Source organism: Notechis scutatus, chromosome 4 (genome assembly GCF_049901735.1).
Source record: "Notechis scutatus isolate UNSWTSFEM ecotype Mainland chromosome 4, rNotScu1.2, whole genome shotgun sequence".
Taxonomy (NCBI): Eukaryota; Metazoa; Chordata; class Lepidosauria; order Squamata; family Elapidae; genus Notechis; species Notechis scutatus.
The window spans coordinates 120,266,291-120,280,108 of record NC_142012.1 but is presented as its reverse complement, the minus strand read 5'-3'; the positions used below and the strand labels follow the sequence as shown (position 1 = coordinate 120,280,108).

The following is a 13,818-nucleotide window of genomic DNA, read 5'->3' as shown; positions in this document are numbered from 1 at the left end:
AATTGATTTGACAAAATTATTCTTGTCATATTCTAGTCATATATTCCTTGCTTTTCATCCGGTATTTAATCTTTGCCACCATTTTTTTTGTGTTAACCTTAACTTCATTTCTTTAATTCTGTTTTGCAAATATACAATTTCTGCCATTATCTTGTTCATTTCTAATCTACCTTCATACTACTAAAACTCTAACTTTTGTAATCTTTAACTGGGTGAAACAAGTGCATCACAGTACAACAATTTGAATCAAGGTACTTCAAAGGGGTTAACTTATAGAATGTGTCTAACATCTGTGATGGGACTCATCACTACCATGGGACTCAAAATTGGCAAATTTTATAAAACATTTTATGATATAAAATGATCAGAAAACAGTTTATGACATAATACAAAATGTGATAAAACATTACGTTAATGTTTGACTATACTGTTTGAGACAGATACATCTCTGAATGCATCTCAACATTTCCAGTGAAGGCAGGACATTAGAAGTTCTGTCATTGTTGAAGGCATTGTAAAATCTTGTAAAGAAATATTTCTGAAAGGCATTGACCAGTGAGTCACAATTTGTCTAGTACATTATAAAATTCCAAACATATTTTAAAAAGAAAATAATGAATCTAGTTAAGATATTTTAACAGATTAATGTAGCATGAATTTTTCTTAGAATTTTTGTGTTTGGTGCTGTTATAGCTCCATCAGGAAATCCAGATGCGTCAAAATGAGGCTTCACGGGAAACACGAAAGAAGGAAAAAATGGAAAGAGAATTGAAACAACTTCAGAATGAATTAGAGTTCAAAATAGCTGATATAAAGACAATGCAGCAGGGTTTAAATAAAAGCAAGGAGGAACTCCTGAAATGTGAACAACAGCTTAAGGAACAAAAGGTATTTTTAAAGATTCTCATTAACACACATTTTAAGTTCTTAGACCGAGACCACATTTAAAACATATAGGAGTTTCTAACTCCTATATAAATAATAATAAATTGAATCATGGATATAAACATGGATAGAAATTTCAGTATTTCTATGTGTGTTCACCCAGGTTGGCTTTAGAATATGATAGTGGTGAAAATATCAGTTGAAATGTTGCGCCACCTGCCCCCGTTGTAAGCAAGTAATATTGTAAGATCTCAATATGTTTTTAAAAAAATAAAATGTAATTTCCTATGGTAGCGTTTTTCTGTCCCAGACTTAAAAGTATCTTCTGAAATTTGTTGATTTTTTTTCAGGCCATTTCCCCTGGTACTGAAAAAATCTTATAGGAGCATTTTTTAGTCAGCAGAAAAAGAACTTTGGTAATTGTAACATATTTCTTTTTGAAGGAAAACCCTTTTGGAAATTTCATGAGTCATGCAGGTGACAAAGAAAATTATTAATCAGTAGAATGTTTCAGTAAAACCAAACAGTTTATTTTGAAGAAAGGGAATCTGACTCATTGGAGAATGTTGTGCCTTATAAAATTAATGCAAAGATCTATTTAAAAATTCTGGGTGATATCAGTAAGTTAGTTTTGATACTGTTGTTTTCAGGCATCGAATGACAATAGAGTTAGTCCTCGATTTAACAACCATTCATTTAATGATGTTTAGGAGTTACAATGATGCTAAAAAAAGAGACTTAAAAACTGCCTCAAAATTAGGGCTCCTGTGGTCACATGATCATGATTTAGAGATGATTTAGGCAACTGTACAACAATTGCAGCATCCTGTGGTTACGTAATTACAATTTGCAAAATTCTCAGCTGGTATCCAACAAGCAAAATCAATGGGGGAAGCCAGATTCACTTAATGACTATGGTAAATATGATCATAAAATCAAGTCTGTTCACCCAATGATTCCTGTAACAACCACATTGCTTAGCGACTGAAATTCCAGTCCTAATTTTGGTCATAAGTTGAGGACTACCTATATATTCCACACATACTGCTCTGCATCTAAAATGTACTATGTGTGGTAATTTTTAGATTAAAATAGTAATGCCTGATCATTAAATTCTTTTCTCACAAAAATGTAAGTTCTTAATTTAAGATATAGAAAGCAGAAGGCAATGCCAGATGCAAGGTGAATGTATCTTTTTTATTTTACAAAATAAGTTATATTTGTTTTAAACCTGCTGGACTTTTTAAAAAAATTATTTATCATTTGAATTAGGAATTTTCATATTTGACTAGCAGAAGGGAAAATTGCCTGTTACATTTTCTAAATAAATACCATTATTTTGTACTTTAATATACTTTGTTGTGGAAACCTAGAGAATATGCATATCCACATATATTTATAATCAATAAATTTTCAGGGCAAAAAAGGCTATTTTCAGTAAAGTTGGATTAACGATGGGAGGAAAAACTAGGAATGTCAGTACCATAAAATACAAAAATTGCTCTGCTGAGTCAATGGCCATTTAACTCTATAATCCTGTTTTTCTCTATTGCTTAACAAATTGCCTATAAAAATCCCACAATAAAATATGAGGGCAAATGTTAAAATATGTGTGAAAATGTTTTTTTCCCCTTCAGGAACCAAGATTTGATTCAACAGGTAGTGCTAAGCCATTCTGACTAGTAACATACCATGGCTCTATCACTAATAACTTTTCTAGGTCCATTAGCATGTGTTAACATTTCTGATTACCTGCATCCTATTTGGGTCTGATGCAACTGGACCTGGGATCTATTTGCAATGATAAAGAAGGTCCTCTACTATGAGTAATAAACCTTTTTTCATTAATATAGGAGTAGCTAAAATTCATAGCTCCTTTTAAATTATGCTGATTAAAACCATTTGGCTATCCTGTTCATTTATAACAATTACCGAAAATGTACATTTTGTCTCCAAATGGGAAACTGTCATTACAATATTTATTCTTCAACTGATTCTGGAAAAAGAATTATACCCGCAGTGTTACTTGTTAGAAGCCCCATTCTTACTACAGCTGTCAAGCAATTATCACATAACTCACTTATTAGATTATTTTATGGTGATTAGTAGCATGTAATAATCAGAAGCAAACTGAGTTTACCACAAAATCTGATTACAAAGAAATTGACTTCTTTATGCCATAATCTTGCAGATTCTGAATGAAAGAGCCACAAAAGAACTGGAACAATCTACAGCAAGAAATACCAAGCTTCAATTAGAGAATGAGCAACACAGTTTAGCCATTGAACAACTAATGCAGGAAAATCAGCAGAAAACCACCGAACTGAGAGTAAGTTTAGGGCAATATCCAGAATAATGCCAATTCTGAAATTGTAATCCATTATAGATTATTAGTATTTGCAGTTCATATATTTCAATATTTGATGTCTGGCACTCAATATTCAATATTCAATCCAGGAAAATATGTTCAAGCATGTCCAGGCCTTCCTGAAACACCTTGTCTCATCTGCATGTCCAGGCCTTCCTGAAACATCTTGTCTCATCTGCCAAAAACTTCTGCATATCAGCGCCTTTCCAGCCGATAGTATTTGTTTGTATATAGCATATTTAGGGGGAAAAAACCAAGTTAACTTCTTTTGCTTGATTGGTTGGTGAGTGTAAGGTGGGAATGGATTAAATTGAAGAGTGACTCCAGAAGCCTCCAATCTTGCTTCAATATAAATTATGGAGGGTGATTCATGGTTGATTTCCTGCTGGTAGATGTGCTTGGTGAAACATATTTTAAAGAGGTGCTGAAGAAGTTATAGCATGAGTGTATATACACCTATTCAGTTTTGGATTTAAATGCAGGAATATTCCATGTTTAGGGGTCAATATGATGGGAAAAATATAGATATTTAATTTGGCACATTATAAACTCATGCATACAAAAAAAAAACGTCATTTCAATTTTTAGCGGCTGGTAGCATGATCTTATGAATGCCCCTCTCAGAAATAGGCCCGAGGTTAAATAAGATTGCTGCAAGGTAGATATTTAGGACAGCATCCTGATTTGTTCCTGGCCTTTCTTTTACTATAGTTATTTAACTTAGCAGAGAAAATGCTAGAGAAAGCTAAACAGAAAAAAATAATGTCTAGCAGTTCTCTTTCCAGTTGTCCTTAGATAAGTATTGATAGTAGTGACAAGTTTCCTGTGTCATGAGGTCAGTGAATTGAGGGTTTTGTTCAGGGGTGGGATTCTACCAGTTCGCACCTATTTGCTAGAACCGGTTGTTAACATTCTAAGCAGTTCGGAGAACTGGTTGTTAGAAGAAATTACTGGCCTAATCCTGTAAGGAAGGCAGGAAAGAAACTTTCTGGTGTTGCTTACAGAAACTGCCTCTCCGTTAATCCTTATTACATTCTTGGCAGGACTAGAATTCCTGTCTCTGGAACTTTTCTGGAGTTTTTTCCCCTCCTTTGCTGGTACTTTGCTTGTGTGGAGTGACCACTCAAAGTTACAGTGGCACTGAAAAAAGTGACTTATGACCATTTTTCACACTTATGACTGTTGCAGCATCCCCACAGTCATGAGAGGCCAGGCGAGGAGAAGCATGCCTCAATATGAGTGATATTGAGTTGGTTACGCCCAGCCAATAACATGACCACCAAGCCACGCCCACCAACTAAGCCACACCCACAGAACTGGTTGTTAAAAAAATTGAATCCCACCCCTGGCTTTGTTTCTTTGTTTAAATAAGAAAAAAAATGTGAAAAGAAAGTATGAGGGATGCAAGTTATGCCTTAGATATTTTTGGAAGTTTATTACAATGTTGTGATTTAATATTATCATTTTTTCATTTTTCCAAGTCTATAGAGGAGTAAATGGATATGATAGAATTTGTATTAATTGTTATCTGTCTATTCTTATTCACTTGTCTTTTCTAGACAAGAGAAGATGAAGTGTCTCAGATGCGTCAGGAGATTGGAAAGCTAACCAAAATGAGAGAAGTAATGCAGCGAAAATTACGTGTTGTAGAGGAGAACAAAACGCAGGCAGAATGTGAAAGAGACACACTTAAAAATCAGATAGCTGGACTGGAAAAGGGTAAGAAGCAATGTTTTTTGTGTGGTTCTGCTCCAGTTTTTCTTTTTACTTATTGAAATGTGAACATATGATGGCTTCTTAATGTTTGATTGTTTTAACTCACTCTTTATACACTGTTGCCTTTTTTTAATAGAAAACCTCAATTTCCACCTCCATTCACACCAATGCAATTAAAAAAACCACAATGTAATTATGGTTTATTTCTTTTGTCTGTACAGACCCGTTGAAAGTATTCATGTGAAGTGATCCCTAGAAAGACAGAAATAGGTTCTGAGTGGAAGAAGAACAGGCTTTGACTGAAATGGCTTTGTGGGCTTAATAACTGTAGGGAAGTTACACTCCCCTACTCAGAGGTGGTCTGTAATTTGGGAGTTATAGACTTACAGCTTCTATATGAGGGCAGATAGCACCTGCTCACAGTCACTCAAGCTCTAATCATTCCCTATTCGGCTACTGTTATGAACTCTACATGGGGTTGTCCTTAAAAAAACACCTGGAAACGACAGCCAGCATAGAATACAGTAGTCTGGGCAGGGATAGGCATATTTTGATAAACTCAAGTGACATCGCTGAATTGATTACTAATTGGCTTCTGAACGTGATTCAAGGTATTAATTGCCATGGCCATACATGGCTCTAGACTTGTTATCTGAAGGCACACCCTCTCCTGTGTGTATCTCCCACCATTTTAAGTAGGGTCATTTCCCCATTTTACATATTAGAGCCCTGCTATCTGGTATTTTTGGTGTGCATCCCAACTCTCTGGACTGAAGATTCCTCGTGGCAAAGAAATTATGTAAAAAAGGAAATGAAAAACTGGTGGTGAATGATGAGTTGAAAGAAATATCTTGGAAGAGAGTTAGATGCCCCAGCCTTGAACAAGGGCACTCCACAGTGCAACATTTTGTTACGTTTGTAAAGGAGGTAGAGTAGTAAACATTGAAAGAAGTGGAGGGTTTTTTTTTTTGTAAAAATGCAATAATTCTATTAGGTTTTATTTCTCCATACAATTTAAGTACAGAAATCATTTTTTTTCTTGTACTTTAGAACTGGAAGCTGCAAAAAAACAAGCAGAGGTTGATAAGAAGGCTATAGATGAATTGGTGAGAGAAAGGGACATATTGAACAAGGTAAGTACATATATCTGATTCTGCAGTTTACCCAAGTCTTTATCTGATCCTTTATCTGATTTTAGCTGTTGTGCTGTCACACAAATATTACGCACTCACATACAACAGTACGTACACAGAATAAAACTGCATATGTTGCATAAATTGCTATGATTTTGAAAGCATTTATGATAATGTTTCCTATAGATATGGAAATCATAGTGTCTATTTCACAGGGAACTGATGTTTATTGGCTGAAGTATACTTGAAGAATTGATACAGGATTACAAATCACCATGACTGTAGTTTAAAATGATGATATTGTGGGAGATACCAGGAAGCCTAGGAATGGTTTTATAATTAAGGGATAATATATTTTAACACAGCATGATATTTTCAGTTACGTTACTCCTTTTACCTGCTCCAGTTGTCAGGAACATGTAAATAATAACTTTCTTAGTATAAACTGCTTACTTTCATTTTTTTCTGGCCTTGATCCAAAACAGGATATCTGTTCCACTTCACTCTTCTCCCCCTTTTCTTCTTATACTTCCACACACCTCTTTACATTAGCTAATTTATCTTTTTATGATTATCAGAAGAAATTCCCCCTCCTTAGCAATGAAGGTCCATATATCTAGATATGATTTTTATCTCTTATTCAAAGATATTCTCCTTTACAACCTTATTTTTTTGACACAGATAAATGATATTCTCCTTCCAACAAAAGGAATATATGTAGTTCAAGGTTCCACTGTGGAGACATTTGGTGATTTTACCTAGTTAACTAATGTTACCTAGGTAAATGATTAAGTTAATTATTTGGATATTGAAACATCTGCAAGCAATCAAGCAAGATCAAAGAACACTAAAGATTCCACGTGGAATGATAATTTTTTTCTGTCTTATTTAGTCATGTCTTTAAAGTTTCATTTCTCCACATTTATCACATGTTTACTGACTCTACAGTATATTCAGGCTGCTTCAGGGATATGTGTATTTTGTAAGAATAGATCTTCAGTATGATAACCAGTTTGCTATAGCAGATAAAGGCACTGGTCTAGAAACTATACAGTGCGTAGTTTGATTCTGAGTGTCTGGCATTATTAGACTTCACTGCATGGCTTTTTTTAAATAGAACTTACTGAAGGCTGCTAGCGTCACTCAAAAACAGATGAACCTTGTTAAGCTCCATGAACAGTCCAAGAAAAACCTAGAAGAAGAAATTCAGAATTATAAAGATGAAGCTCAAAAACAGAGGAAGATTATATTTCAGCTGGAGAAAGAGAGAGATCGTTACATTAATGAAGCTAGTGATCTCACACAGAAGGTAGGAGAAAGTTTTTTGAAAGATACACTTAATTTTGTGATTCAATTTTAATTTGGAATTCAATGTGGATTTTATATCATTCAATGGTCTTTAGAGTAAAAAGCTTTTAATAAAATTCCTCTGTGTCATTCATATAACTTCTTACTTTGATATATGTAGATCAGGGGTGTCAAACTCAAGTCCTGCAGGATGAATCTGGCCCAGGGGTGCTTAAATCTGGTCTATAAGGCCAGCCTGGACATTTTTTTAAAATTTATTTTATTTTTATTTGTCAATTGCTTACAAGATAATAGGTATAAGTAAAAACATAGTTATGAATACATGGATACATATAAAAAAATAAAAATATATATAAAAGAAACAATAGGACAGGGATGGTAGACACATTGGTTGTGCTTGTGCACGCCCCCTACAGACCTCTTAGGACATAGACATAGCAAAGGACTGGCCTGTGGTGCCTCTCACAGCCAAAATGGGGCATGCACATACAACCCATGCCCCATTTTCAGCCTGGATGGCTTCCTATAGCACTCTGCCAGCCAAAACGGGATGTGGGGCAGCTGTGTGTGAGGCCCCCTGCACCAGGGTGCTGAAGGAGGTGTCGATTCTGTCTCCTCACTCTACCCCCCCCCCTCCCCCAGCCAGCCCGCAGAGGAGAACTACAATGCCAGTCTGGCCCTCAAAGAAATTCAGTTTGACACCCCTGCTGTAGATAGTAATCTGAAAAAAAAGGGGGGGGACCACATCTCAACTAGCTTTTCCAAACTTGATGTTGAAACCACAGGGCTATGCTGAATGGGAGTAAATTAAAATTAATGAAAGAAAATTATTATTTGTGTCTTGAGGTAGAAAACTATTGGAACACTAGACTGAATATTTGAGTATTTCTATGGAACAAATATCACGAGAAGGCTGTATGGGATTTTGTTGATTAGCAGATGTGTAAGAATGTAAAATTAAAACAACAGGTTCCAGAGTAATTAGGAAGTATCATGAAGTTAATTCTCTTCAACACACAAGTATTTAACAGGGTAAAATATCTTTCTGCATGAATGGATTACAGTGCCACTGAAATGCCAATTAACAAAAAAATTGTTAGTCATCCTATGAATGCCAAGCATATATTTTGAACCTCATTATGAAGTTGTCTTCTCCTCCCTTTTATGCCACTGAAAGCACAATTCATCCACAGAAAAGTATCCTAGTACCATTCAAAAATATTGTTATTCTAAATTTCTTGCTTTCTGGATAGAGCTCCTCTATGCTTTTAGAACAAATAAGTTGTAAAAGTAAGTTGGTCTCTTCTTGTGGAAAACATGGTCCTCCCCCTCTTTCTTTATAGCTCCTAAACCCTTTCTTTATAGCTTTTGCCATTTCATTTTCAGCCACCACGAAATTAATTCACTAAAGGGCTAGCCATGCCCTTTCAAATATCAGCTGTAAGACACCCAGCCTGTTTCAAAATCTCTGCAATCGCTCACTCAGACGCTTATGCTTCATCCTCAGCCCTCTTTTTCTCTACTAACCAAGTATGGAAGATTACTGATTACATTGTATATAATCAGATATTTCTGGACAGCTCCTTAAGAGCTAGTTGTGTGATAGAAGAGAAATTGGAAGGAAGGGAAAGGAAGCTAAAAGTATTATTTTTTCTTTATGGGTAGGAATATTCTATCTCCTCCTCATTGCTCAGCTGAATAACTTCCCTTTAGAACTACCTCTCGGATAGGTAGAGAGAATGGACTGTGAAGGAGGGGAACAATCGCCAAATGGCAGGATGAGAGAAGGGTAGAAAGGTGGCATATGATTTCATTGGTTGGTCAGTTTTGGATTAAAAGATCTGTATGTGTGTTCTGTCCAAAATATAGTGATACCAAGCTCACAAACACAACAATTGTCTAGGCAGTCACCCTCCAAAAAATTTGTATTGTATGATCCAAAGATATGTGATTTAAAGCAAGTATATCAATGGAAGTTTTGACGGAACCATTTTTTCTGGAAAGAACCAGTATTCTATCATTTAATTTTATATTTCTCAAATCACATTTGCATTAAGCATATAGTTATAAATATATATTTAAATTAGCAGACTTAGTATTTAATGATTCTTGAACAGATTCAGCATGACAAAGAGATTAAAAAGACATAATATCAAAGACTTTCTTTCATCAGAGGATGTCCAATGAATACAACAACAAATTGTACTGTTTCACTTTGTTTTCTTTTTCGGTACTTTTCCCATCAGCACACTAATTACTATCAAATATAGTTTGAAATATAGGATTCCCTAGAAATTAGCAGAGAAACTAATGTAGATCAGGTGTGGAGAAAAAAGAAACACTATAGTGGATGATAACTTGTTCAGACTACATAACTACAGAATTGATATAATTTTTCTAATAAGAGATTATTTGAGAGAGATAGTGACCGCTTAAATATATACTTCCTTTTGAGGTAGTGAAAAAGAAATCGTCTTCTGCTGACTTCAGTTTCAAAGAAACTAGTCATTTAAATTCCCCTTGAAGGGGATTATTTTAATACTGTGATTTGTGAATATTATATAATGTGCAAAATGATTCCCAAGAGTTACTATGAAAGAAATAACTATGACTATCCTTATTTTTTCCTTTTCATACACAGTGGATTGGTAATATGATAATAGCTGTTTTTAACCAAAATGAGAGTCTGTCCACTGCATAAGATTAGTGCTCAAAATAAAGGATATTTAATATGTAACTATTATAATGTATGAAAAAAAAATACAATTCCTTACTATCTAGATGGGACAATATGACAAACTTTTCAGATGTGAATACCTCAAAAGTGATTATTACAATATATTTTCAGTTATTAACATACATTTAGATAGTACAAATTTAATTCCCCAATAGAAACAAATTTAATTTGGGCCATGGCAAATTCATTTGAAAAGTAGTAACTCATGTCAGATGCTATACTTATATAATTATATATTGGTTCAAAGTAATTGACATATTAATTAATTTTTGCTCAAATATGTAGCCCCTTTACTTCTTGCTTAAACACATAGTTAACCATATTTTGGTTAACTATGTGTTTTGGAAATTAAGTTTACCAACCAAAGTAATTAGTTTGCTTGATAACAATAGTGTCATTATTGTGACAATTTAGGAAATATTGGTTAATAAGAGACTTCTTGGTTTAATTCTAGCTTGCACTTAATGGCACTATTTTTGCAGAGAAAGCTATTTGTTTTTATCCTCCTTTATTTTATTATTTTTAGTTTATTGTCATTTCACCTCATACAACGAAATCAAACACCATCTTCAGTGCACATCATCAAAATAAACACAAACACACATCCTTCACACTCCACACATTGAACCGAAAATCTCCAACAACGCACCAACACCGCACTATACAGTAGAATTCAAAAGAGCTACTGCCCTGGGACAGAAGCTGTTTTTCAGCCTATTTGTCCTTTTTTTTTTATTATTTTGTACCGTCTGCCAAATGATAATAGTTCAAAAAAAGGGTTCCCAGGATGAGATGGATCTTTGAGAATGTTTTGAACTTTCTTAAGGCAGCAGGAGCTATAAAGCTGTTCCAAAGAGGGGAGAGGGCACCCAATGATCTTCTGGGCAATGACGTTAACCCTCTGGAGTGCTGTCCTATCTGCCACTGTGCAATTGGCAAACCATACAGAGGTGCAGTAAGTTAAGATGCTTCTCTATGATACAGCGGTAAAAGGTCACCAGCAGTTTTTCATACAGTTGTTGTTTTCTGATACAATTTTTTGAAACAGTTTTCTGAATGTTATGAAATACTGAATTTGAAATGTTGACACTGGGTTCAATATTCTGAGGGTTTACTGAGAATGGGCCACTCATTCACAGTCCAAGCCATACAGTATTGTTGCTGGATTGATAACATGATGGCAAGCTCTTACAAAAACCAACTTTATCTATCCATAGCATATTCTGCATACAGGTGGTGTTAATCTTATGGTTTCTGTAACAGGTCCTTCATCACATGGAAGATATCAAATTACGGGAAATGCAGATTTTTGACTATAAAAAGAAGATAGCAGAGTCTGAAACGAAATTAAAACAGCAGCAAAATCTCTATGAAGCTGTGAGATCAGACAGAAACCTCTATAGTAAAAACTTAATTGAAGCTCAGGTACCAAAAAACACTTTTGTTGGCTTCTTTCTCCTAATTTTGGTTTGAGATAATATTCTTGAATGAAGTTGAATGCTAATGTGATACTTTCCACATTTTTGTTTTTCTTAATTATACTAAGCATACTAATTACTCCAGTGGTACTTATAAAAATCATTTTCTGTCTAAATGCTGTCAGAGGACAACCTTTTTCATATGTATTTAATGACAAAAAAGCACCAAGAGGCACATTGAGTCAGATCTCATGTGGTCCCAGGGGTATAGTAACGTTGCTGAGTGACATGTCTTCCAAAAGTGAACTGGAGATTTATGGTAGCAAATGAGAGGACTGTTTGCCAAACATTTGCCATAGGTGAGCATTAGCTGATTTATGTTTTAGAAACCATATTCTGTCAAATATGTGACATTAATTTTATGCAGCTGTTGTTTTATGGGGTATTTTGGGTATTGACCCAAGGCTGCTATGTCTCCAGTTTTCATTAAATTGTTCAACACATATTAGTGATGACTAATGCATATTATTATGCTGACAAATTTTATGTCTTTACATAAAAAGATTTCTTGTTTTATGTAATATTTTAGATATTATGTATCTGATTTTTCTGAAACAAAAATTTCTTCACAAAGAAACAGGTTTTCTAATTCTGTCCAAAAATAACCAAGAATTTAAGGAAATTTGTTTTGCAAAGCCTTGTATTTATTTCACTATAAGTTGGGTCTCTTAATCGGTGCTGGAAAATTCTTACCGTTCTATTCAAAACTAAAACTACATCTATTTCTGATTTTCCTATATTACTTGGTGAGTTATTTTCTTATTCAATAAGGAATGAGGGTCTTCCTGATAAGATGAAAGTGATCGCTGGTCTTACTTACCGTTATCTATTTTTGCTGAATACAATGCTCTGAAAACGATAGATTTCTGAACTGAATTAGACATCATAGAAAAATCTTAGGCAATTCAGCTAGCTGAAAATCATCATCATCATCATTATTAAGTAAAAAAAGTATATTTTTTCCTCAGCTCCTATATTTTTCTACTGGTCATGCTTCTCTTGGTTGATATTACAATAGATGCCATGGAGGCAGTTATTTTTATGCAGGTATTGCAAGAGTAAGAAAATAATTTAGAAAAAAAGTCAGCAACTGCCAAGTATAACATACAATCCCTATTTAAATTGGAAGCAAGTTTCAATTTTGATATCTCTCCTACCTGTGCAGTGCAATGAGTTGTCAGCATTCATTGGGGACAGGAAAAGTGATGCTCACCTGTACTTTCTTGTAATGAATTGTCTGGTGCCAAAGCTGTTTGCCTTTGACCTTGATAGTTCTACCCTCATGACATACTTCTCCATTGCTATTGCGGGAACTTGCATCTGCCATATTTTCTTTAAATTAAAGCCTTGGATACTATATGGAATTTCAGAGATACAGTTTCATAGATGATAGAATTAAGAGTCTAGTCATTGTAAAATACATACAGCATTTCAGAAGCTTGATAATCATTTGTCATTCATACATAGTAATTTTAAAAATGTTTTATTTTTACTTAAAATGCCTTTTGAGTAATACTAATCTCATTTTACGAGGCTGAATAGTTGACTTGTTACTATTCATTTTAAAGAGAGGTTTCTTTGTAAGTGATAACAAGTGTAAATGAAAGCCCTAGTATTAATTTGCTTCAGCCTTAGTCTCTTTTTAAGTATGTATTTTTTTCAAAGGTTATGGGAAGGGAAAAATTTCAAGCTGCAGTCTATACTTACTGGGGGGAAAATGATAGATAATACTTGAGTTTTTTTAAAATCAGGTACTAGTACTACAAAAACTAAGTACCCCAGGTGCTTTTATAAAATCTGTTCCATCTCTTTTCTCATTGACTTAACTTAATAAATAGGCAGAGATGTGGCTAGTATTAGAAAATTGTAACATTCAGTATACCTGTATTTATACAAAGGTTACCAGTAATGAGCATTGACTTTCTGCAATTAGGATGAAATCAATGAAATGAGAAAGAAGTTAAAGATTATGACACACCAGGTTGATCAGCTGAAAGAAGAGATTTCTGTCAAGGAGGCAGCCCTTGTGAAAGTACATCTGGATCACCAGCGGATAGAAAAAGAAAAAGAAGCCTTAAAGGTAAGGTACTTTCCACAAAAAGTACACCTAAGCTTCCTAGAAATAAAGGATCATTTTCGATGATGTGGTCTCCTTGTAAGTATGTTTCTTGGATCACCTGCCCTACCACCACT

General features: G+C 34.4%; 1 protein-coding gene across 1 annotated transcript in view; it reads left to right on the top strand.

Annotated features, from left to right (window-relative positions):
- Positions 1-13,818, top strand: part of CFAP58 (cilia and flagella associated protein 58) — a 60,170-nt gene that overhangs the window by 9,221 nt on the left and 37,131 nt on the right. Inside the window, exons 5-11 of the mRNA XM_087964592.1 lie at positions 694-888; positions 3,077-3,214; positions 4,813-4,972; positions 6,020-6,102; positions 7,220-7,411; positions 11,411-11,572; positions 13,559-13,705. Of these exons, the coding sequence (XP_087820718.1) occupies positions 694-888; positions 3,077-3,214; positions 4,813-4,972; positions 6,020-6,102; positions 7,220-7,411; positions 11,411-11,572; positions 13,559-13,705 (1,077 nt within the window). The remainder of the gene's footprint in view (positions 1-693; positions 889-3,076; positions 3,215-4,812; positions 4,973-6,019; positions 6,103-7,219; positions 7,412-11,410; positions 11,573-13,558; positions 13,706-13,818) is intronic.